Genomic DNA, 26266 nt, shown 5'->3' on the forward strand with positions numbered 1-26266 from the left:
AGGTGCCCTCCCAACATTGCTCAAAGTTCCCTCTGCCCTCAGAAACTTGAGTCTAAAACTTCAAAGTGTATTTTTAATGGAAAGTCATTTCCAACGAACAAGGTTTTACCCATAAGAAAGAATGACTGAGGTTTTAGACATTTGCCTCTGGACTTGGTACAAGAATGTACTGTCAGTGACCGATGCCTAGCATCTCAATGCTGGGGGAGAGCTGCTGCTGGTGAGTTATCTCTGTAGGCCTGAGGAAGGGCCCTCCAGTGAAAGCTGGACTTAGGCAGCCTCCATTATTTCATTGTACTCACCTAATCTGGAAAAAAAGGAAAGATCATAGCCCCATTTTGGTCTGATTAGCTCCCAAGGAAGAGAGTAGATCACATTTTTTAAAAAACAAAAACGCCTTACCAGCAAATAAGTATAAAGTCCTAGTCACAGTTTTCAGACTAATTCTCGTGCACCTGGCAGTCTTGGCCCGATGGGACAGCCAGAGTACCTTACCCTCATGGCCAGTTAGGTGGTACAACGGATAAAATGTTGGGCTTGGCATCGGCAAGACCTGAGTTCAAAACCTGTCTCGGATGTTTTCCCAGCTATACGACCCTGGGAAAAATCACTTAATCTTTGCCAGGCTCAGTTTCCTAATCTGTAAAATGGGAATAATAATAGCATGTACCTCACAGGGTTGTTAGGCGCTGAGAGGAGAATGCCGTGCCCCTCTCTTCCCTTCATTCACACCCTACCTCTAGCCATGTGCTTAGCCAGTGAATTTTGTTAAAGAAAACCCACCACCAACCCACAACTAAAGGCAAGTTATAGCCCAGTGAATGGACAGAGCCATGATTCATTGCCCCGGACAAGGCTTGGTGCTTTTCTGAAGGCTCTTTTGTTGCCAGAATCATGGATGGATTGAGTACATAAAAGGCCTAGATGCATAATTTTCATTCCCTGCTGTGGAATTTTATCCAGGTGTGTGAGGGGTTGAATACTTTAGACAATGGCTAAGACAGAAAAAGCTAAGAGGAACTAGATTGTAAAAAACAATTGGAGCTGAAGATCAATTCTGAATAACTTTGCATTCCTTTCCTGATGTACTTGGTGGGGAGGCTGAGGAAGATGTCCTGACGACAAGCCATTTCTTTTCTTCTTTCTTTTTTTTTTTTTAGGCAGTTGGAGTTAAGTGACTTGCCCAGGGTCACACAGCTAGTAAGTGTCAAGTGTTTGGTCTAAGGCCAAATTTGAATTGAGGTCCTCCTGACTTCAGGGCCGGTGCTCTATGCGCCACCTAGCTGCCCCTGAGGGAATTTCTTTAAATGGATCAATTCCAAGGGAGCTCCTTGAATGAGCCCTGAGAGGCTGAGCAAAATGGCGGGATCTCTCCCTGATCTGGGAAAGGGATGCCCAGGCCTTTCTCACATCACCCAATTACCTCATCTTTATGTAGAGCCCTTGTCCAGCAGCCTTGGAGAGGAAGGGTGACCGTCTGTACAGGACAGAGAAGCTTTTCTGCCCCAGATCTGTCCGTCGGTGTGTGGCCTGCTAACAAAGGCATTGATCATAGAATTCTTTGCCATATGCACATTCCTCTGAGAGAGAAGCTCGGACCTTTTTTTTTTTTTCTCTCTCTCTCACTAAAACAGGCGATGAACAACGAGGTTTCACTTTGGCTCTTTCTCGTTGTCAAGTGGACCTTCCTGAGACATCATCTTGTGAGAACGGCACCTGTAGCCAGGCGGTTATTTATTTCACAGCCATAATAGACTTTGCACGAGATGGAGACAGAGTTACTGAGATTGCTGTGGAGCCCATCATCAGTGAGAATTTCCTGTGGAGCAGCTACGTTCCTGAAGGCACACAGGTGGGCACACAGCCAAGGCCTCTCTCTAGAGAGGGACTGAATGTGTGGCTCTGCCCATAAACCAAACACGCCTGCACGTGTGGGGGAGGGGGACGAAGACCGCCCCCGGAGGTAGACCTCGAACCTGTCCCTTCCACAGGACACAGAGAGGCCTGCGCGTTGTCACACAGGCAGCTCAGGCTCCCCGAGAAGAATCACAGCCAACACGTAGGCTTTCTCTAAGCTGGAGGAAATACACTTCCCAGTCACCTCTCTAGCTCCGGGGCTTTCACCCATGAGTTTATTCTATTTTATTTTTTTGTTTGTTTGTTTGTTTTTTTTATTTGTTTTTTTTCAGGCAATTGGGGTTAAGTGACTTGCCCAGGGTCACATAGCCAGTAGGTGTCAAGTGTTTGGCCTGAGGCCGGATTTGAACTCAGGTCCTCCTGACTTCAGGGCCAGTGCTCCATCCACTGCACCACCTCACCCATGAGTTTATATGTAGTTACATCACATGTATTTACATAGCCAGTTATTCACAGCGACATGTTTAAGATCTTAAATATAGCCATTGCTTAACAATAAGGGAAAAGAAATAATTCATGATTAATAATAATAATACCACAGTACTCATATGTTAAAACAAACCACCTTTGTTTTAATACGTCTACAAACTCCATCTTAGAGTTAGATGTCAAATTCTCATTTTGAGTCCATACTTGAGGAACTTAAATTTGACCCCAAACCATGCAACCATTCAAGTGTCTGTATCTGCAGTATATGGTAATAACAATGATATCGATTAATTCTATTATCTAAAATCATGTATTTTATTATTTATTGTTACTATATTAAACAGTATATGCTACATTTAACATATTAATTATTGAATTAATAATAATGGCTAGCACATGTTTGGGGCTCTAAGGTTTCTAAAACACTTTATATATAGTATATATTATATATATGTGTGTACATATACATACACATAGATACATTTGCACGTGTATATATGTGTATCTGTGTGTGTGTGTGTGTGAGTGTGTATATATATATATATATATGTTACATGGTGTGGCATAGCCTGTCACATTTAGAAGGGACAGAACTTGCTCGTTCCAAATCCTAAATCAGACCCTTAACCTTTGTTTTTCATAACAACAGTGTCTTTTATAGCTCTGAGCAGGCTTGATTCAACCACAAAATAGGAAGAGACAGTACATTCTAGACAGATAAATGTGGATGTATTTAATAGTTTTGTGATTTCTATTTGAATAAAACCTGCTTTATTTTTATTCATTTTCTATAGTATTTTAGAAGAGATGTGAACAATAAGAATAATGATACAAGCAGAAAATCAGTTTTGCTGAGATTATTGGATGCTTTGGTCTCTCATAAGACCATGAGTAATGATGTAACTGACTGCCAATGTCTTTGCTTTCCAGATCAAAGTAAAGGACCTTCCCACGGCCAATTGCTATTCGTTTACTGATCCTCATATAATCACACTGGATGGGAGGTAACCTTCTTATTTGGGGGGGGGTAGAGAGTTGTGACATTTAGGGGGCCAAGAGAATCACTTGGTTATTTCACGTGTGGAGCCCCTCTCTACCTCCATATGTGCCATAAAAAACCTCCAGGGTCAGTGGGGGCATATTTAAGGCCACACTGAGTTCTTATAGTGTTTGTGTCCTTTTAGTTGTGAACACGCTTGGATATTTCCCCCTAAACTCTTGATTTGCGTCATCCTGAAGCAATGATGAGGTCTGTTTTCTCAAAATGAGGATTCCCAGCTGAAATTCCACTTGGTAGAAAACAATCCTCACTGTGTTGTTGGCATCCTGCTGCTGGGATGACAAGAACAAAATGAGTCTAGCCTCCTACTCTTTGTACCAGAGAACTCTGTCCACTGGACGTCTTCAGGTTATCAGAATCTCATTCAAGTGTGGGCTGGTGGGGCTGGTTAATGTTCACTAAGAACAAAACAGGAAACCCAACTCCTGAGATATTTGGGCATAACTTGAAAGGGAAACCATTGCGTGGCCATGGGTAGATTTCCTCCAAGAAGGGAGCAGTTACCTACCTTCAGGAAGTGAGGGTTGCACTCCATAGGGTGACAGAGTCCTAGATTTGAAGGCATGAGATCTGGGCGTGAACCCAGCTCTGTGTCATCTCTTATCCCACCTGGGAATGAGGCCCTTGGTCCAGGTGATCTCCTGGGGCCTTTCCACTTCTAAAATCCCACTCTGAACTGGGCAGCTATCACACTCCGTCTTTGAAGCTTGAAGCTTCTCAACTGTCACTTGTCCTGGAGGATGGCTGGAATCTCCAGCCCAGGGCTGAGATAACATGAAATCCAGGCAGTGCTTGAGTGCCATGGAATCACCTCTTAATCCACTCCACAGATGGCAATTCTAACATGATCAAGTTTCATTGAATGTTAATGATTCTGGACTAAAATGACCACATCTGGGTGCCTAGAAGATAGCTGTGGGACAACTCCTGAAGGATGGACACTCCAAGCATTCAGAAATGTCAAACATATCTGGAAATCTCACTACACTCAAGGACATTGTTTAATTACCAAAGCTCATTTATTCCTCATCATGGTAGTGGTGTTCATGGATGCTTTGTGTGTGTAGGGGAGATTCCAACAGTGAAATTACTTTTTCAGATAGATTTACACAGGGTAGAGTGATGCTGATTATTTCATATTTATAATCTAGTTTCTCAATCAGCAAGCATTTATTAAGCACCTATGATGTGCCAGGTGCTGGGAATACATATAAAAGCAAAAGACAGTCCATGCCTTTGAGAGGCTTAACTATCAATGAGCATATTACTAATATAACTGAAAGAATCTTAGCAGGAGGTAGAGACCATGTCAACTTCCTAATTTTATAGATAAAGAAACTGAGACCCAGGAAGGTTAAATAATGACTAAGATTTTCCTAAATCTGAATAACACTTACAGCATTAATACTTTGAGATATAATTATTTTCAGCCTAAATCTTTCTCTTCTCTCATTAAAGGCATTATGAGCACTTCAAGACTGGAACTTTTGTGCTCTACAAGAGCATGTCCCGAGATTTTGAGGTCCATGTTCGCCAGTGGGATTGTGGAAGCCTTCATTACCCAGTGTCTTGTAACTGTGGGTTTGTGGCCAAAGAAGGAGGTGATGTGGTCGCATTGGACATGTGCAATGGCCAGCTCCATGAGTCACAGCCCTATTTATTTGTGAAGAGCAGAGACCCCACCAGCAATATCAAGATTAGGGAGTCTTATTTAGGAAGAAAAGTCACAGTACGTAATGGAGAATCTTCTCATCAGACATTTTCGTTTTCCTGTGCAATTGGCAATTTCATATCCAAAGTGTTTTCTGATTTTAAGATAATATACATCAGAAAATTGTCGAATTGATCTTCTGTCCAGCATCAAAGGCAAAATTAACTCTGGTCTTTGGAAGCATTACTTCTCTTTCCTACGGATATTTGTATGCTGGTAAAACTTGAATCAGAAAAATCAACAACTGCCTTATTTGATGTAAAAGAAAGTTCTTGTTGTAGTGAGGATAGAAAAATGTCGAAATTATAATCTCCTAACTGCTGTGTAACAGGTAGAGATCAGGAGGATATGACCAGAAGGTTAATTTGGTAAACATTCCTCAATTAGCATTCATAAACATGTTAGTTATGGTATGAAATTGGCAAGATATCAGATGCTTTGATGGGACCATGCCTCCTACAAAGAAATTCCACCCAATATGTGCCCCCTACAATGTAAGAGACACCAGAAATTATGCAAAGGAAAAGATGAAATGGTCCTTGCCTGCAAAGAGCTTCCAGTCTGCAGGGATTATCATCCATTCTCTTCTCATCCTTTCATTCTACACGATTCTTTTCCATGCTCTTCCACAAATCCTGCAAAGACAATTTACCCAACACACCACTAGAAGCCTTTCTCTGGAGTTTAAAAATGATTTCATAGAAGGCATGCCTCCATGTGTATGAGGTCCTTTCTGATCCTTCTGGGTGCATCACCCTGCCCCCAAATTTATTCTGTATGTACATCTATATCTACATATTATTTCCTCCTATAAAATGTAAATTCCTTGAAGGCAGAGATTGACTCATTTTTGCTTTTCATCTCTTGAGTCAGCCCAGTGCCTGACACACAGTAAGTGTTTAATAAATGTTTGTTGGCTAGTACCAATGCAACCTTTGAGCTTCCCATGTTTTACCTTTCACTCTTTTAACAGGACCAGCCCATCTCCTTTTCCAGTCATGCGTGTGCATGCAGAAGTCTTTTCTATCCCTTCTTGTGCACAAGTCGTTGGTAATATGTTTTTTGGGGTTTTTTTTGCTAGGCAGTGGGGTTGAGTGACTTACCCAGGGTCACACAGCTAGTAAGTGCCAAGTGTCTGAGGCCGGATTTGAACTCAGGTCCTCCTGACTCCAGGGCCGGTGCTCTATCCACTGTGCCACCTAGCTGCCCCCAAGTCATTGGTAGTAAGCAGCAACCAACTTACATACCTCCCATGCATCCTGTCTCCCTTACCTATTGGTCACCCAAAATTTTGAGTCATTGTGTCCCTTGATTCACAATCATCTAATACAATCAGGAGATTATTAGTGTTTAAAATGTGCTTTCACAGCCAGATATGGGATAGTCTTGAAGGAATGTGTTATCTTCGAGAGAGGTATCATTTTAGTGAAACATCAATACTCGAGGAGGCAACTGTGGGGTAGCGGAAAGAGGGCCAGGTTTGAGGTCAGAGCTTGGGTTTGAATCTTGACTCTGTCACTTAAAAACCATGTTGACTTCTTGGCCTCAGTTTCCCCCATGGTGAAAACAAGGGACTTGGACTAGGTGACCTCTTGGGCCCTTTGACCTCTAAATCTGCGATCTATGAGCTTTATAAAATTATAAAAACTCCTCGCGGCTCAACACAGTCGATCTACAGTCAGCGCTTATTCACCCGCCTGAATCTTTCAAGCAGTGAGCGCACTGGTCGTATCCTCCTGATCTCCACGTGTTACATAGTAGTCAGGAGATTATGATTTTGACATTCTTCTATCCTCGCTAGCAACAGCAACCTTCTTTTACTTCAAATAAGGCAGTTGCTGTTTTTTCTGATTCAAGTTTTACCAGCTTACAAACATCCGTAGGAAACAGAAGTCATCTCTTCTGAAGATCAGAGTTCATTTTGCCTTTGATGCTGGACGTCGGGTCGCCATCTGCCTGTCTCTCACGCTTTTTCTCACTTGTTCTGCCTTCGACTGTGTTTGTGTCCAGATCTTCTTTTCTTCCGGAGCTTTTGTTCGTGCCGATCTTAGCGAATGGGGCATGAGTTTGACAATCCAGTCTCCTAGCTCAGACTACAAAAATACCCGGGGACTTTGTGGCACCTTTGATGAAGAACCAGACAATGACTTCCATGACAAACATGGAGCTGTGATCAAGGACCGTTCCAGTCCATATCTTGTTTTTATTAATGAGTGGAGGTAAGAAAGTCAGGTTTTTTTTTTCTATTGGACTAAGTGTCAGTAAGAATTTGAATAGCACAAAGCTTTGCACGCAGTAAGTGTTTAATCACTGCTTCATTCATCTCTTTTAAAAGCCCTGACATACTCTGTATTGCTCATCTCCACACCCTATGTTCTTTTACAGTGTGATTGCATCAGTGGGCAAACTGTTTTCATTTTATTCTGTTGTCTTGTCTTTTTATCCCCTGGAAGGATATCACCAGGAAAGAGTATGTTTGATAAACTTCCGATTTCTTCGAAATCTCCTGGAAAAATCTCCTACTGCAGTTGTGCAGGAGACAAGGCTAGATTCTGGTCTGTCAATCCTCTGGATAGGCACCCTCAATCAGAAGTCATGTCAGGCTGCAATGACAGTGAACATGTCAGGCGTCCTTCTTTGATACCAGAACTTGACATCACTATGGAGTATATTAGTGCTGATGAACTGGGCAGAAGTTTAAAGAAGCGTTCATTGAGAGAAGAAAAAACTCCAGGTTCCCTTTCTTTAAGCCAAGAAAAATATGCTAATCTAACAAAAGTAGATTCCAAAGGGTCCATTCAACACAAGAGGGACAAAGGGAAAATAGCCCCTTTGGAAGTCAGGAGACGTATACAGCATTTGGGCCACCATCTCCAAGAGAGACGACCTGTCCAAAACAGGCAGAAAAGACAACATTTGCGTGAATCTCCACCCACGTTTTCTTTCCCCAGTCTCAGCCCCACTGACCTGGAAGGATTAAGCTATTTTTTTCCCGAGGACCATGCTACGGATACACACCAGGAGTTTGTACCCTCATGGCCCACACCTTCTGGGCTGGTGGAAGCCCATGTGTTGGAAGCCTGCCATCAGACCCTGGCTAACTCCAGCATTGGAAAGTCCTGTGCAGAGTTTCTTGGTGAGAGAATAGACAGTGTTGTTGAGATGTGTGTGAAGGACGTGCTGTTAAAAGACGACCTTAGCTGGGCAGAAGCAGGTCTGGCACTCTTAGAAAATGAGTGTGAGAAGAGAATTTTGGAAGAGGGAAAGTACAACACAGAAGACTATGGCCAATCCATCGGAGAAATTCTTCTCGTGTTAAAGTGCCCCAATTTGTGTAGTGGACATGGACAGTGCGTGGAATGGGGCTGTGCATGTTTCCAAGGCTTTAGTTCCTTTGACTGCAGCGTCTTGTCTGGTAAGTAAAAGAGCTGGAAAATCTCAGTGTGTGTTGTATAGAGAGGAGTGCCGTCCCAAGACCAGTGACTTACCCCTTGAGTCAAGCCAGCCTCAAGTCCGTCCTGCCCATTGCTGACAAAGTAATTTTCCTTAGGGGTGGATCTGAAAAAGTGATTCCTTACTTAGTTAACCAGGGGTGGGATGGAAAACCTTTAGCATCAAGTTCTCTAAAAAAAAAAAAAAAATAGAAAAAAATTACACATGACACACTTTTAAGTTTAGCATGTATTATTAATATTTTCCATCACTTTCTTAAGTCTAGAAAATCGACAAAATAGCAAATCAAGCCGTTACATGCCGAAAACTGAACAGTTGGCAAAACACGATCCGGCAGGACTAGCCTTGTCTTTCTCCTGGCCTCACCTCCAGGCCTTCCCGCTGGCCTTCCTGCATGCCTGGGACGCACTCCCCTTTCCCCTTGGCCTCAGTGAATCACTCCCTTCCTCTGAGATGAAGCGAACGGGCCATCTTCTGCGTGAAGCATTGCCTGATCCCCCAGCTGCTGGGCCCTGCTCCAATCTACCCTAATAATCTTTGCTAACGCTTGTATGGTGCTTAAGGCTTGCAAAGCACTTCACAAATATTATCTCATTAGATCTTCGCAACAACCCTGAGAGGCAGGTACTCCTGTCATCCCCATTTTACAGAAGAGGAAACTGAGGCAAACAGGTTCAATGACTTGCCCACAGTCATAGCTACTCAGTGTCTGAGGCAGTATTTGAACTCAGGTCTCCCTAACATCACATTGAGCACCCTTACCACTGTGCCTCCTATACTTAATTACTGTGTATCTATTTTCATGTATTCCCTTTGTATGTATGTGGCACATTTTCAGAGTGCCCCTGTTGTCTCCACCATTAGAACGTAAGCCCCCTGTGAGCAGGGATTGCTTCCTTCTTGGTACATGTATCACCAGCATCTGGCACCGTCCTGGCACTCCGTCAATACTTGATTGATCGATGTGCGCCCTTGGTGACAACCTGTGGGAAAGCTCGGCACCAGCCCTTCCAAAGGGACAGGCGTTCTCCTTCAGCCTCTTGGCCATGGGTCTCCAGTGAGCTCTCTGCACAGAAAGGCCTGGGAGGATGTTAACGGAGGAAGCATCTTAGCAGCCACTGGAAGATGAAGGTGGCCCCTGGAAAACCGTCTTTGGCCTTGCCCAGGGAGCTGAGGGCCCGGCCACGCCGGGTGGCTACGCCTCGTCCCCCGTAGGAGCGCCTCGTTTGATGCTGCTGAATGGATTCCAGGAATCTAACAGGGCATGTGATTAGCACATACCTTCAAATAGAGGCCACTCAAAAAATTCTGTGGTTGTCTTTTCCCTACAAAGTGTGTATTTTTAACTTTCTATCCATGCTTAATCTACTTTTCCTCCAAGACCAGCCTCCAGAAATTACAGAGCTTGAGAAGGCTGGCTTGTGTGATGTTCAACTGGACAGCTGCAGGACAGTGGGAGTTTTTGGTCACGGATTCAGAGAGTCACCAACAATTAAATGTGAAATGGCCCAGAAGCAGGTAGGTGAGGGGCTTCTCATGACTCATCCTTCCTTCCCCAGCTCCAGGGTCCTCCCTCCCCTTGCATATCATAGTCTCCTGCCCCAGTAGACTGTCAGGTTCCTGAAAACAGGGATTGTTTCGTTTTTGTCTCTGTGTCCTCAGCACTTAGCACAGTGCTCAGCAAATACCAAGTGGCTGGAAGAGGGGGTCTGGGGGCTCTCAGGGTGAACACAAGATATGTCTAGTAACTTCGGGTGCTTCACGAGCTTCCACGTGGCCCACCTGGCTCTTTGCTCACATCGCATTCCATTTATAAGACAGACAAACCAGCTTTAAATCTGGGAGGTCATTGTTTTCAAGGATGATTTGATCATTAACATATTAATTCATGGTTTAACATCGCTCTTACTCATCCATTGAATACATATTCATTGAATTATGGAACAGTTAGATTTGATCTACTTGGCCCCAGAGAACTAAGCCAGCTGCATTGGTAGAACCACCAAAGCGGTAAAATGTGGCTTAAAAAAATCCTAAAAAACCGGGAGAGATGTCCAGAAATAGGAGGGGCTGCCTGAGGAGCAGGGAGTGGCATCTCAGAAGTCTCCAAGCAAGGACTGTCTGACCATTTGTTGGGTGTGTTCTAGTGGGTCCTTTTGCACTGATTCTGGGTGGGACCAGATGGTCTAAGCTCCCTTCTAGCTGACATTCTGTGACCCTGAAATGGTTCTAGATGAATGGAGCCAGCCCATAATATCTCCCATAATAACAACATACTGCAAGGAGGATGGCTTGTCTTTGTACCCTCAAGGACTACAATTATTTAGAGAATTTGCCCCAGCAGTCTGTGTAAACAAGCCATGAATTTATGAACTTCTGACCCCCTCGTGAGAAGGTAGTGTGTGGGACAGTAAAACTCAGTAATGGAAAAAGACAGTTGTGCTCACAATATTAATTTGAGTCACCATCCCTCCGGAGAGTTCACACCATCTTGATTTTGGCAGGACCGTCAGAGTGACATCAGACATCATTTTGGTGGCTAGTCAAGCCTGAGCCCAGTAGATGTGCGCGGTCTGGGGAGGTACCCCCAGGGACTGCTTTTCTGGCCTGAGATGACTGTCATTGCCTTCCTTCTGTCTCCCTGGATTCCATCTCCTTCTAAACTCAAGGGAAGTGGAAGGAAGAGTAGCCATTGACATAGACTGGGGGACTGTCCTCAGCCCAAGAGGTCCCCCACCAGCACGGTGAAAGGCCCAGCAAATCACAAGAGTCCGCTGCCTCCTGCTTTGATTCCTGTTCCAGGTTCAAATATCTTTAATAATTTGGCATTTTCACTGCGTCTATGGACGACTCTGTGTTAGCTGGGTCTTCCTGTCTGGTTGGTGCTCTAGTGAGGGGCTCGTGTGACCGGCTGTTACTTACTACCCACGATGGGTTCATCCCTGTGTGCCAACGAAGCTGTTGCTCCAACTCAATCCTTCCGAGACCGCGCCATCTGCCCCCGCCTGTGTAGCTAGACATCCAGAGCCGACATTTTGTGTTTGCTTCCGAGAGCTTCATTAGACAGTGACAACAAATTATATCAGATCTTGTCCAACGAAGGTGGTCCTTTCTGCCAATTAGGGGGGAAAATTGCCACCTTCGCAGTGTTATAAAGTATCAGATTTCCTGGTGTTTCAAAATGATTTATTTTTATTTCTTGATGTAGATTGGGAGTAAGGTTTTAAATGAAAAAAACTAACACATTTCTGGGCATAATGTGCCATAACCAATCTAAAATGTTTTCAGCTTAAGAATTTCATGAAGTGAACGTTGATTTTTGTTGAAATTTTCCACGATTAAAAAGGAGAAATACCATTCTTTGTATTTCTTTAGTATAACAGTAGCCAAGGGGTCCTTGGAGCACCTGTATACACAGACACCATCTTCCACAACAGCACATTTGTCACTTGCCAGCTGCCTGCCCATGTCCAGAAGTTACCCACAATGGACCTGAGGGGGGATGGGCCAACTGCAAAGTGGCAAGTCAAGGTAAAAAGGCAACCACAACCAAAAAATATATTTCTTTTTATTTATATTTTTTTATTTTTTATTAACTTATTTTTAGTTTTCAACATTCACTTCCATAAGCTTTTGAGTTTTCAATTTTTCTCCCCTACCCTCCCCAAGACAGCACACAATCTGATATAGGCCATACATATACATTCCTATTAAACATATTTTCACATTAGTGATGTTGTAAGGAAGAATTAGAACCAATAGGAGGAACCACCAGAAAAGAGGAAACAAAAAAAAACAGCAGGAAAAGAAAAGCAAATAGTATGCTTTGATCTGCACTCAAACTCCATAGTTCTTTCTGTGGATGTGGATAGCATTTTCCATCATGAGACCTTTGGCGATGTTCTTGCAATGCCGAGAAGGGCTAAGTCTATCAGAGTTAGTCATCACACAGTGTGGCTATTACTGTGCACAACGTTCTCTTGGTTCTGCTCACTTCAGTATCAGTCCATACAAGTCTTTCCATGTTTTTCTGAAGTCCACCTGCTCAGCATTTCTTACAGCACAATAGCATTCCATTACATTCATATACCACAATTTGTTCGGCCATTTCCCAGTTGATGGGCATCCCCTCAATTTCCGATTCTTTACCACCACAAAAAAGAGCTGCTATAAATATTTTTGTACATGTGGGTCCTTTTCCCATTTTTTGCTCTCTCTGGGATACAGCCCTAGAAGTGGTATTGCTGGGTCAAAGGATATGCACATTTTTATAGCCCTTTGGGCATAGTTCCAAATTGCTCTCCAAAATGGTTGGATCATTTCGCAACTCCACCAACAATGCATTAGTGTTCCAATTTTCTCACATCTTCTCCAACATTTATCATTTTCCTGTTTTGTCATGTTGGCCAATCTGATAGGTGTGATGTAGTACTTCAGAGTTGTTTTGATTTGCATTTCTCTAATCAATAGTGATTTAGAGCATTTTTTCATATGACTGTAGATGGCTTTAATTTCTTCATCTGAGAACTGCCTGTTCATATCCTTTTACCATTTATCAATTGGGGAATGACTTGTATTCTTATAAATTTGACTTAGTTCTCTATATATTTTAGAAATGAGGCCCTTATCAGAGACACTGGTTGTAAAAAATGCTTCACAGCTTTCTGCTTCCCTTCTAATCTTGGTTGCATTGGCTTTGTTTGTGCAAAAATTTTTCAATGTAATGTAATCAAAATTATCCATTTTGCACTTCATAATGTTCTCTATCTCCTGTTTGGTCATGAATTCTTCTGTTCTCCATAGATCTGATATGTAAACTATTCCTTGCTCTCCCAGTTTGCTTATAGTATCAGCCTTTATATCTAAGTCATGAATTCATTTGGACTTTCTTTTGGTATATGGTGTGAAATTTTGTTCTTTGCCTAGTTTCTGCTATACTCTTTTCCAGTTTTCCCAGCAGTTTTTTGTCAGATAGTGAGTTCTTATCCCAGAAGCTGGGATCTTTGTGTTTATCAAATAGTAGGTTACTATAGTCATTGACTACTGTGTCTTGTATTCCACTGATCCACCACTCTATTTCTTAGCCAGTACCAAGCAGTTTTGATAATTGATGCTTTATAATACAATTTAAGATCTGGCATGGTGAGGTCACCTTCTCTAGCATTTCTTTTCATTAGTTCCCTTGATATTCTGGATCTTTTAAAACAGATTTCTTTAAGAAAATATCAGGGACCTGGTGGTGAAATGGAGAGTCCAGGGAAAACAAGCCATCTGACACTTCTTGCATCTTTTTAAGAAAAATAATATTTTATTTTCCCCTAATTATATGTAAAGACAATTTTTAACATTCATTTTTTTTAAATTTTGAGTTCCAAATTTTCTTCCTCCCTCAACTCCCCCCTCCCTGCTACAGTAAGCAATTTGATATAGGTTATATATGTGCAGTCAATATTTCCATATTAGTCATGGTGTGAAAGAAGACAGACCCAGAGGGAAAGAAAAAATCATGAAAAGATATAGAAAGTGAAAATAGTCTGCTTTGATCTGCATTCAGGTTCCATCAGTTCTTTCTCTGGAAGCAGATAGTATGTTTATCACTAGTCCTTTGGGATCATCGTGGATCCTTGTATTTCTGAGAATAGCCAAGTCATTCACAGTTCTTCATCACACAATATTGCTGTTCCTGTGCACAATGTTCTCCTGGTTCTGCTCACCTCACTCTGAATCAGTTCATGTACATCTTCCCAGGTTTTTCTGAGATCATCCTGCTTGTCTTTTCTTGTAGAACAGTAATATTCCATTACAATCACATACTATAACTTGTTCAGCCATTCCCTAATTGATGGGCATACTTTCCATTTCTAATTCTTTGCTATCACAAAAAGAGCCGCTAGAAATATTATTGTACAAATAGGTCTTTTTCTCTTTTTTAAAAAAATTTCTTTGAGAAACAAACCTAGCAGTGGTGTTGCTGGGTCAATGGATAAACACAGTTCTATAGCCCTTTGGGCTATAAAATCCAAATAGTTCCAAATTGCTTTTCAGAATGGTTTGTTCAGTTCACAACTCCACCAACAATGCATTGGTGTCCCAACTTTTCCACATCCCCACTAGCATTTGTCATTTTTCTTTTCTGTCATATTAGCCAATCTGATAGGGGTGAGGTGGTACCTCAGAGTTGTTTTAATTTGCATTTCTCTCGTCAATAGTAATTTAGAGCATTTTTTCATATACTGTTACCTGTCACTCCCTCTTACAGGTTTCTAATGATGGCTATCACTTCAGTAATCCCCAGATTCTGACAGTCTATGATGGCGCTTGTCAGACATGTGACCCCCATGCTGAGGGACGGTGTATATTAAAGGTATCCCCCTTATGCTTTGGGTTTATGTTCATGTTTCTATCTGAGCTGTCAATGTTCTAGCCTCCTGTGAGGGTGGTCTCCCCTTCTGATCTCAGGGACAGGTTACAGTGAACGAAGAAAGCCTCTCCAGGCTGATGGTGGGGGTTTCCCCCTACCTCCTGCCCCACGTGCTCCACGGGGGAAAGACCTTCAAACATTTCTACTCTCCACCAGTTGGGAGGGTGGGTTGTGTTTCCTTTGGAGACAGAAGGGCCGAGAAGCAGCCCAGACAGGTGAGGGTAAATGAGCTTCTGCCGCTGATTATGCACCCAGATTTCTAGGTCATTTGTCAGCTTGGTGCTAAGGGTTTCTGTGTAGACCAGGCCATCTCCTGTGGCCAGCGTCACACACTGCCCTCTGTGGCAGTGCTATTCTAGGCTTTTGCCGGACCTGCCTGCCAGTGTGGACGCTAGTCCAGCCCAGATCCATCTGCTCCAGCAGACTTGGGGGCAAGTAGGGACCTCAGAGACCAACTCATTTAAGCCCTTAATCGTGTAAACCTGAGCAGGAATCCTCGCCCAGCGATAATCTGTCCTCCACTTAGAGACCTCTATTAAGGGGAAAAGAGATGGCCTCTTTTATAGGGATGCAGCCCATGTCCGTTTGTTACTGGGCATCATGGGGCGCATGCGCTGGCCTCAGAAGAGAAAGGAAGGCCTGGGCTCAGGTCTGCTCTCTGACGTATACTGATTGTATGACCCTAGCCAGGTCACCTACCCTCTCAGTGCCATAGGCAGCCCCGGTACAGAGGGTCCCCTCACTTGGGAGTTTCCTGTATCAAAGAAATCACAGTGAGGGAGCTTTTCCTGGCCTTCAGGGTGGATCTCCCTCTGCATAGCTTCTGCTCAGATGGCCCAGCTCTGCCCCTGGCACCTGGCTGGACGAACTTCATTCCTGTTCCAAGGAACAGTCCTTCAGATACGTCAGCACTGCAACTGTGCCCTGGCTCCAGCCCTGCCTTCTGCCCTTCTCAATGAGGGCCACATACCCCGGCCTGGCTGTTCTCTCTCACCATAGGCCCCTGGCTTTCAAGATGGTGGACTGGGCAAGAGAGAGTGGATGACTGCCCAGAGGGGCCGTCCCTGCTACACACAAACGGCTCAGATAATTGACTGGGCAAATGAAACCTTAGCTTCACTAGCAAAATGCCCAGGCCCGGGCGTCTTAGGTCACAGACCCTTCTTGTACATCAGTCCGGTGGAGGATGGATCGGGGATGACCCGCTAGAGTTGTACATGGGGTCAGAGAATTAGTGCTGGGACCAAGACCGTCTAATTACAATAGCTAGCATTTATATAATGCCTACTATGTGCTGGGCACTGTGCTAAGCTCCTTGCAAATATTATCTCGTTTGATCCTATGACAACCCTGGGAGGTAGGTACTGTTATTATCCTCATTTTGGAGTTGAGGAAACTGAGGCAGCAAGAGGCTAAGTGACCTGCACAGGGCCACACAGGTAGTAAATGTTTGAGCCAGATTTGAACTTGGGTCTTAGGACTTGGCACGGAACTGACCCACAGTAGGCACTTTATAAATGCTTATTGACTGATAGGCAGGTCTTCTTGACCCCAGGCCCAGCCCCCTGCCCACTGATCACCTAGCTGCCCCCATTCTATAGCTGAGGAAACTGAGGGCCAGGGGAAGAGAGTTACCCAAGGACAGCCAGGTCGTAAGGAGCAGAGGGAGGATTTGAACCCAGGTCCTCTGAGCCCAGGGCTGTCACCTCATTGGTGGTTATACTATTCTATATTATCTAGTACATTAGGATGATTCAGCATCAGCCCTCAGAAAGAGCCCAGAGAGGAAGGCACCAGTAGATTTTAACATCAAGAGCCTTACCTTTTGTTGAAAACACCAGCGTGGGTCTGGCTGCAGAAAGATGGCGGCCCTTCCTTGCCCCCAGATGTTTCACTTTCCGATGCCTCACAGAGCTCTCTGGCTCTGGGGCGGCCCCTGCAGCCCCACTTGGGTCTGTGAGGTGCTGGACCTCCCGTCAGTGCGTAGATCCTCCCTCTGACAGGGAAGGAGGAGTCCCAGGCAGGACAACATCTGTCTCTGAAGCCCTGATCCCACAAGCCCATTTTTCTGATGGAGCGTTTCCTCCTGCCAGGCCTGGGGGGATCCCCCTGCACCCGTGGGTGTCGAGAGCAGTCTGGATCATTCCTGCCCCGGCCCTCCCTGGCAGGGGCTAGTCTCCCGGCTTCCTCAGGGTCCTCCCCGTGGTTCTGCTTCCTGCTCGGGAGAGGCCGAGAGAAAGGCTGGGTCCTCGTACTCCGTGGGTGCTGGGCTCCCTGGCTCCCTGCACTGACCCATCATCTCTCTCTCCTCTGCCGCTTCTCCTCACTATTCTTGGCTCTCCCTTCCGGGGCCAAGCCCAACGAATCCAATCCCTCTTCCCCGGGCTTGCAGATGGCCATCGTGTCCCCCGGCATCTCGTCCAGGCTAAACATCCCCAGGTCTTCACTCTGGGCCTCCTTTTCCTCGATCGGGGAGCTGGGGGTGACCTGGCTGACCCTGAAGGTTCCATGCAGCTCTGAGGTCTGTGATCCCAAGGCTGGCTCTGGCCCCTCTGCTTCCCACCAGTTCCAATTCCCTCCACACCCCCACACCCCCCCTTCACCAGCCACGACTGACCGTGGACATACTGTAGACAACAGCCCAGTGTCTCTTGACTCCCGTGGATACCAGGAACAGAGAGGGAGGCAAAAGGCAGGGTTTTTAATGGGAACGACAATCCCATTATGAGTTTTTCTGCTATTTACATCTTTACTTCTTTAAATATTTTCACTTGTTTAAGAAAGGGGCCCCTCTTTTTGTCTAGCTCGGCAGAAATTCTTATTGATTGGAAATAATTGGTTTTCCAGGACAAAGTGATCATCAGCACAGATCATTAGCAGAAGATATTTCCAAACCCAGATAATAATTGGAATTTTCCCCTCAGAAATGGCAGCAGGAGGTTGACAGGCTGTCACCCGCCTAAGGCACGCATAGCTTCCTTGCCCTAATAGCCCACAGCCGTCATTGATGGACAACTGCTTCCGTGCTGATGATTTTTCATTTATATTTAGGAAAAGCACTGCTACCTCGATGGCCTCTGCTATGGGGAGGGGGAGTCCAGCCCGACGAGCCCTTGTCTGCTCTGCAGAAGTGGCCTCTCCCAGTGGATTTGGTCCATCTCCGAAGGTATGAAGGCGTTTGGTGACTGCTTAGGTCAGAACCACCCTGAGAGGCCGGGGAGCCGGGCTGCCTCTGTTTCCAGATTTCTGTCTTCCTTCTGTCTGCCTCCTCCGTTTACATGATGAAAACAGGATAAGGACAGCAGCTCCCTCCTTGTTGCTGTGGATTTTCCAAGCTGACTTTCACATTTGCTAAGTCAAGGCAATGCTAATTATCTGAGGCTCCGGGCCTGGGGTCACTGAGCTCCCCAGCCTCCGTGCTGGGCCAGTTGGCTGCCAGCAGAGCTAGCCTTCCCTCTCCCGGCTTAGGAGCCCAGAAAGCAGGGGAACAGGAGCCGCTTAGCTGCTGTTAGCCCAGGCTGAGGGGTCCCCAGGCTTCTCCCTTCCCTGCTCTGGACTTCTGCAGTGGTGAGAGGTCCCCAGACAATCTTGGGGGGCAGGGTATGACGACCTGGCATATTTCGCTCCTTCCCGCTTCTTGAGAGGGTCTGGGGACCCAGGAAGACATCTGGTGGGGTGGGAAGGGGAAGAGAGGCATCAGCTCAGATTACACCCACAGGAGTCCGACGGGTGCCACGGGGCAGACTAGGGAGCTTTCTTTTCTGTAAAGTCCTTCCTGCTTCTGGGCTTTCACAAAAGTGTCTGCTCTGTCACAGACAACCGACCCCCCGTGTTCCAGGGTCTGCAGGAAAGACTACAGACATTTTATGGGGACGACTTTGTATACCCGTTGGTGGCCTCAGACCCAGAAGGCTCTGCCGTCTTCTTTACCCTGACCTCGGGCCCGGAGGGAGCCAGTGTCTCTCCCATGGGCATCCTACGATGGAAAGTCCTATCCCAGAGTGCCCAGACATTCACCATCAGCGCCGTGGATGACTGCAAGGCCGAGGCCATAGTGACCATTGAGGTAGTGACCTGGGGATGGCAAGTTGGCTCTTGTCTCTCATTAGTGATGGTGATGGGGGTTTTCTAGAGCACTCTAAGCTTGTAAGACACTTCCCAAAGGTGATCTCCTTCCAGCCCCAAACAGCCGTGTCAGTGAGGTCCTCCAGGGACGAGAATGAGACGAGACTTTCCTTTGCCTTCCTCCGCAGGTGTCCATGACGCCCTGTGACTGCCTGAACGGTGGGTCCTGTGTGCCTCAGGAGGACATCCCCCGAGGAGGTGGGCTCTATCGATGTTCTTGCCTGCCCGGGTTTGAAGGCACCCGGTGTGACGTGGACATTGACGAGTGTGAACCTCACCCCTGCGGTCCTGGCCAATGCAGGGATGTCATCGGGAATTACTCCTGTGAATGCCCAGTGGGGTGGACAGGTCAGCACGCTTGATCGTCCTGTCTTCTTAGAGGGGCAGGGTCGCTGAGTGGGTAGAGGCTGGACTAGGAAACAGGAAAACCCAGATCTGACTCCCACCTCATGCACTTAGGAGCTAGGTGTGGCCTTGTAAACGGGGACACACTGGAGAAGGAAGGGGCAGAGCGCCCCAGTGTCTTTGATACGTAGCGTGAGACACTATTGAACAACACCCAGGTCCGTGGGAGAGAGTTCTCACTGGGACAGGGCCCAGGATGCCGGGGCCCCGGAGTCCACGTTGTAGGAGAATCATTGGAAGGAGCGTGAATGCACGCACCCATGAACAAACAAGCATTCATTAAGCACTTTCTGTGTGTAGAGCCCTGAGGACTCGGGGAGGAGAGTGGGACGGTCTCTGCCCTCTGGAGCACCCACGGCCAGGGCACCTCGGTGGGGCGCTGGAGAGCACTGGGCTGGGAGTCAGCAAGTTGGGGCCCTGGGCAGGTTCTCTCTCCCTCAGTCCCTCAGGCTATAAGATGGGGATGATTATCCCACGCGCCTGGAGGGTTGTGGTGAGGATCAAATGAGTAACACACACACAGAAAGCTTTGACAAACCTCAAGATGCTGTAGATGCTGGCCCTTGTTGTAACTCTAACAGGGAGAGGGGCCATTGGAGGTGAGCCAGAAGGACCCAGGGGCAGCAGCAGCGAGGCAGTTGGATGGTGGCGCATCTTCTGTAGAGCATGGCCGCTGATTAAAGCACATCGGTCCTGATGCTGAAGGCTGAGGCAGGAGGGCGGGGGCAGGGGGCAAGGAGAGTTCTCTTCACATATTTGACAGGACACCCTTTGGAATAGGGAGCCCAAAGTCAGAACCAGGAGGAGGCAGATTTGGGCTCCAGCAAGGGCCTCTCAATGACGAGCAAGAGCCGTCCCAGTGTGGAGCAGGCACCCTCCACTCCAGACTTCCGAGCAGAGGCTGCAGACGTCCCGAGGAGCCTAGAGCTGTGTTTACATAGAGAAGCCGCAGGTCCCCCTCATTTACCGTCTAGAACAGGGAGTTAGGGATGAAAACAGGATGGATGATTCATTCCCCAGGTGCTCAGTGAGCTGAATGCTAGGCTCCGGGCTGAGGCCAGAGAGCAGAGGCAGAATGAGAGAGCCCACGCTCTCAAGGGGCTTCCCTCCTGGTGGAAGGCAGGAACACTCCTGCCCATAAATGCGACCTAAGGTGGAGGGTGATGGGCCACTGGAGGATGCTGGACAAATCAGGGCGGGGGAGAGCAGTCACATCTGCTTCTGGGAGCGTGGGCCTTACCCTTCAGTATTTCCACCAGGCACAAATTGCCAGGAAGACGTGGACGAATGTAGATCCAGCCCCTGCTTGCCCAGAGGACGCTGCATCAACGTCTTTGGTTCTTACCAGTGTGTGCCGTGTCCCGAAGACCTTCCCGACGCTGGGGACACGTGCCACGGTAAACTCTCTTTCTCCCCCAGTGACGGGCTGGGGGACCCGGAGCTTCTTTGTCAAAACACATTTGTAGGGTATGTACCGGTTCAGCTAGTCAATGATGCTATGAAGCAGGCCCCACCACATGTAGAGGCAGTGTCCTAGTGGGCAGTGTGTTGATCTGGGAGTCAGGAAGACCAGGTTTCCCATAGCGCCCGACATGGGTGTTCTCAGCCTCAGTTTCCTCATCTGTAAAATGAGGATGATACCAGTAGCACTTGCCCTGCAGGGTTTGGGGGAGGCTTAGCCCAGACAATGGATCAAAAAGCGTTTTGCAGACTTTAGAGTGTTATCAAATGTGTGCCGATGCTAGAGAAGCTACTTTGTCTTAAAATTTGTCTCCATGAGCTATTTCTCATTGAGTAAGGTAGCTGATCTGTGTTATCTTTTAGTCGATATTTAATTACACAGAGCGATGACGGTCAGGACTGCTTGGAAACATAACGAGGGGACAGGAGTCCTGATGGTGCTCGTGGTAGGTCCCTGCTGTGTCCAAGGCCTGGAAGCCAGCGCCATCCGTCCCCGCCATCTCCCTCCACCAGCAGGCAGATCTTTAGGAAGGGACAAACGGCTTCCCTAGGAAGTGAGCGGCCGGGGGCTCAGAGCCACACGTCCCCTGCAGGTTCAAGCTCTTTAGCATGGCATTCCAGGCCTCCTGTAATTCTGCCCCATTCATGCTCCCCCATGCGCTAGGCACTCTGCTCTCCAAATCCTCCTGCTCCCCTGCTCATCCACCCACGTGCGATCATTTAATCAATAGTTGGCCGAGTTACCTCCTCAGACTCTGCCCCTCTACGGCGCTGCCTGGTGACGCTGCCTCTCCCCTTCGTCTGGGAGATCTCGGGGCGGGTGTCCACCAGCAGTCTTCCAGGGGGTGCAGGCAGGGGCAGGGTGGCAGGAGCCTATCCATCCCTGCCGTGCCCCCCTCCCTGGGCCCCTGGGCCTGTCACGTGCATCGGGCTTTCCCAGATCCCTCTCCTTTCTAGGCCCATTGTGCCCAGGGGTAAAATAAGTGATTGTTAAAAGCCAAAAATGTTCCTTGTGTCTTTGAGAAGTGCTGTCATCATCCGCTTCTCTGGGTGAGGAGCCTGGGGCTCAGGAAAGGTCCAGTGACCTACCCAAGGTCACAGAGTCTGTAGGATCTGAACTCATGTCTTTCTGTTTACAAATCCACCACGTGTCCACTAATTCGGTGCGGCCCTCATTGGGCATTGGGGGAATGCCCTCAGACAGAATGTGACTTGATTTCTGGAGCTCTCTCAAGTCTGAAAGGCCCCCAGACTCTGCTAGCCTTCCCCTTCCTTGTGGAGGGACACTATGCCAGGGACCCCCTGCAAGCCTCAGAACTGTGTGACCAGAGCAGGCTGTTCTACTTAGGGTCAGACCTGCCTGTGGACTGCGGGGGGAGGGGGGGTGTCCTGATCAGAAGGCCTGCGTGGTCTCATGCAGTGTCTTGCACACCAGCCAGACTGAAGTGATCTGTGCTACCCGGGCCTGTGTCTTTTCCCTGGTCTGTGAGCAGTGACCTGGGAACACTTGGGGAGGCCAGCACCTGGACTTCTGGGCAGTGTCTGCAGTCTTGTTTGCAGACCCCCGGGGTGAGAGTGTAGGGGCGGGGGCAGGAAGGAACGGGGGTGGTCACAATGACCCTCGAAATGAAAACTCCGGCATTTTGTCAAATCACTTAGAATCTGATCCGGAAAACCTAGGTTTATCAAAATCGCTGCAATCAGATTTTCACGTTTTTCTTCCTTGTCCCCAGATGAGCATTTCTGTCCACCTGGAGCTTTCCACTGAGCCACGGAACAAAGCCCAGTGTAGCCCTATGGTCCTCCCTTCTTTATTGGGGTGGGGGAAAGGTCATAGGTCACTTGAAATATGTCAAGAACTTTGAGTTTAGCTGGTGCCTCCACAGACCAAGTCTTAGGGTGTAGAGTGGAGCAAGAGAAGAGAGCAGGGAAACTGCCAGGCGTTGGCTGGGCTGCTCCATAAACGCTGATGGGTGAGGAGCGTCTGTCTTTGTTGTCATGTCTGTGAGCTCAGTGCAGACAGGCCTTAGAAGCAGACAGCTCATGGGAAGATGCTGTCAGGCGGCCAGGTGGGGAGGTGTGATGGAGCAGTGAGGTTCAGGGAGCCCTGTGGCCAGTCAAGAGCCATCGAGTGAAAACACACACACATACACACAAACACAAACAAATACACACACACACAAACACACACACACACCACCACCACCACCAAAAGAAGGCAAGGCCAGCTATGCAAGCCAAGAGCCTGGACCACCAGCTCCCCAGGACACAGGGTGCCAGGACCTTCCAGTCAAGACAAACCACTTGCAGCCCTAGGAGATGATGCTTGGGGGTTGCACAAGGCAGAAAATCTTTCTTGACCAGGACCCTGGAGCAAAACTAGGTGAGGGCAAAGTTAGACTCAACTGGGGCATGGAGGAGGGGAAGGAGGGGTATAGAGAGTGGGAAGAAACTGCCCTGGCCAGAGCTGAGCTGGGGAAGTGGGTTCAGAGGGGGCATGGGACAGTAGTGTAGGAGCGGCGGACGCCTGTCTGGAGAGCAGAGGTGGCTCACCGGTGCTCCAGGCCTTCTCTATCCTCCTTCCTAGGCCTTGCCTCTCTTCCCCATGATGGTGTAGTGGGTGACATTTTGTTTGGTGATGCCCTTTCCTCCCCACCCACCTTCTCTTAGAGATTGAATCAGTCACACCCCGCTCAGACAATTGGTTTACATTTTAGCCTGGCTCTATTGTTTTCCCTGTCATTTAATGAAGTTTATGTCGGATGAAAAGTTATTAGTACAAGTAACTCAGAGCTCCCAGTTAGGAAAGTTCCTAGCATTCAGGCAGGTCTGGCTCTGTCCTAAATTAAATTTCTGCGTGCCTCCAGCTAATCCCTGGCTTCGGAATAAATAAGAATGCAGGCGATGTTGAGGCAAAACATCAAGTGTGTGGCAGGAAGCTTTTGTGAGGGTGGGAGGTGTAGCTTTCCCTTGGAGGTCTCAGCCTGCGTCCTGTGTTGGGGAGGCCTTGGGGGGGCTGACTCAGTCTCTTTCTCTGTGCCACAGCTCTGCAGCAGTGCGTCCTCTCAGTCCGTCTCTTGGGGACTGTCCTTGCACCAACGACATCTTCCAGCTCAGTTCGCCAAATCCCACGTCCCATTGTGGCTCCCCTTCACTGAACATCATTGTCCCTCCTGTGTTTCCTTGCAGAGCTTTGGAGGAACCCCCTTTTGAAGCACTTAAGAGAGAGCACTGGGCTGTTTCTGCAGAGCAGGGGACGGGAACAGCCTACATCCTTTCCAGGCAGCTGGGGTTTGGGGAATCTGGTGAAATCAGGGCCATGGTGGCAGCTGGAAAGCTGAGAGGGAAACCAGGAGCCTGCGTGTGGCTCACCGGAGATGTCTTAGGTAGGGCTGGTGACTGGTGAGATCCACCCAGAGGCTGGCACAGACACACAGACACGCACGCACACACAGCCTGCCAAGTGCCCACCTAATGAATGGGACACAATGATTTGTAGCAGGGTCTGGTTATGAAAGAAAATTTAAGTGGAGACTGGTCAAAAACCAAACTTAATCCCTGAACAAAAGGTGTTCCCCAAAGTGCCACAAGAGGGCGGTGGTCCACCAGGAAACCTCCTTGGTGGGTGTTTCAGTAGAAAACCTAAAAGGTGGGTCTTCACCCATTTTAGGGAGCCTCAAGACTGACCAAGTGCTTTCCCCCTACACTTTGGGAGGCAGGGAGGCAAATGGCATTATTTACACACGAGGAAACAGGCTTGAAGGATTTAGTCAACTGTCCAAAGTCTTGAAGTGACAAGGTGGGATTTGACCCCAGGTGGGGGAAGGAAGGCTGGGCTTGGAGTCTGGGGGCCACTGTGGAGTTCTGGCTCTTCCTCTTAGCCCAGAGGCCCCGGGCAATGCCTTGACCTCTTTCCGCACCTCCTTTTGTCATCTGCAAAGAGAGGGGTCTGGACCGCTTAGACATCAGCCAGCCCACCCTCTGGGCTTGCAGACAAGGCCAGCAGCTCATCCAGGGACACCCAGGGCCGAGGAGCAGGGCTGATACCAAGCACTCCGAGGTTACTGCCCACGCTGCCTCCCGTGCTCCGTCGCTATCTCCTGCTGGCTTTGGGTCCCTCGTGTTCCTAGCCTGGCTGCTAAGACTGAGGAGCCAGGTGGCCTTCCCAGTTAGCCGGGAGCCCACGGAGTCTCTCTGAAAGAGAAGCGGGCATATTCTACCCCCTCCCCCTGTGCATACATGCATACACACATGCACACACACACATGCGTATGTACACTGTCACCCAGACTGCATTTCTTCCTGGGGTCATTTAATCCTCTTCTCTAACTCTGCTGCATGAACGGCCCCCTCTCCCCCAAACGCAGCTCATCCTGACGCTTGGGGTCTGGGCCTGACTTCGAGGCCCCTGGCCTAAGACGATGCGTAAGCAATGAAAACAGCAGACGCTCGGCCGTGCCCGTCTATGGCCCGTCTGCAGAGCCAGCCGTAGGAAGGGCTTGGCTGATCCTTCCATTGGAAGCAGAGCCATGCTCCCAGCTGGGCCCGGAGGCTCCCTCTGCAGAGCTGGCCTCCCTTGGGTTCTGCAGGCCTTTAGCCACCACACGAGAGAAGGCTTTGGCCTCCCGGGAGTAACACCGCATGCTCCTCAGGGCTGTTGTGAGGGTAAAGTGAGATCCAGTTTGCAGAGCAGACCTTTAAGGAGTGTAGACAGTGGCTGGACATGCCTGTCCGGGCTGGGCACCTGACCCTGCCCACGCCTGTAGGAATGGGCCTGTCCTCCGCCGGCTCTCCTCACACGTCCTTGCGTGACATTGTCATGCGGTTGCCTCGTCTTGTTATCAAGTCTTACATCACCTCTGCTCCCCAGGGAGCAGAAGGTCTTTGAGGGTGTGGCTCATGATTCTCTTCCGATTGCCCTCCTTCGTGCCTGGCCTCATGGTGGGCGGGAGGCGCCCAGGTGCTCCAGCCTCTGCCGGGGGAGTAGCCCCATAGAAGGATCTGCTGGGTGGAGAAGAGTAGGGGGACCGCGGGAGGGGCAGGTGTGGGCAGACCAGCTTTGCTGATGCCTCAAGGCCCGTTGTCAGTGTGGCTCTGGGGGATGGATCTTTTAGCTACAACACCTCTGAAAAATTGGTCTAATGAGGATGATGACATTTCTGTGGGGCTTTAATGTTTGCAAAGTGTTTTCCAGACCTTAACTCGCTGGTCAGCTCCCAGTGCTTAGCACAGCTCCTGGCACATAGGAGATGCTTAATAAATGCTTTGTCGACTTGACTTACTC

At 47.9% G+C, this 26266-nt stretch overlaps 1 protein-coding gene across 1 annotated transcript in view; it reads left to right on the forward strand.

Annotated features, from left to right (window-relative positions):
* The window catches only part of VWDE (von Willebrand factor D and EGF domains), a 57712-nt gene that overhangs the window by 18733 nt on the left and 12713 nt on the right, over positions 1 to 26266 (forward strand). Inside the window, 20 exon segments of the mRNA XM_027871929.1 lie at positions 1635 to 1852; positions 3277 to 3350; positions 4865 to 5135; positions 7128 to 7336; positions 7571 to 8532; positions 9952 to 10088; positions 11946 to 12101; positions 14830 to 14934; positions 18043 to 18157; positions 18807 to 19057; positions 19245 to 19464; positions 19884 to 20014; positions 20302 to 20473; positions 20781 to 20918; positions 21735 to 21956; positions 22476 to 22551; positions 24028 to 24368; positions 24924 to 25170; positions 25413 to 25613; positions 25654 to 25862. Coding sequence (XP_027727730.1) covers positions 1635 to 1852; positions 3277 to 3350; positions 4865 to 5135; positions 7128 to 7336; positions 7571 to 8532; positions 9952 to 10088; positions 11946 to 12101; positions 14830 to 14934; positions 18043 to 18157; positions 18807 to 19057; positions 19245 to 19464; positions 19884 to 20014; positions 20302 to 20473; positions 20781 to 20918; positions 21735 to 21956; positions 22476 to 22551; positions 24028 to 24368; positions 24924 to 25170; positions 25413 to 25613; positions 25654 to 25862 — 4455 coding nt within the window.

This window comes from Vombatus ursinus, unplaced genomic scaffold (assembly GCF_900497805.2).
Source record: "Vombatus ursinus unplaced genomic scaffold, bare-nosed wombat genome assembly UNPS02014799.1, whole genome shotgun sequence".
Classification (NCBI taxonomy): domain Eukaryota; kingdom Metazoa; phylum Chordata; class Mammalia; order Diprotodontia; family Vombatidae; genus Vombatus; species Vombatus ursinus.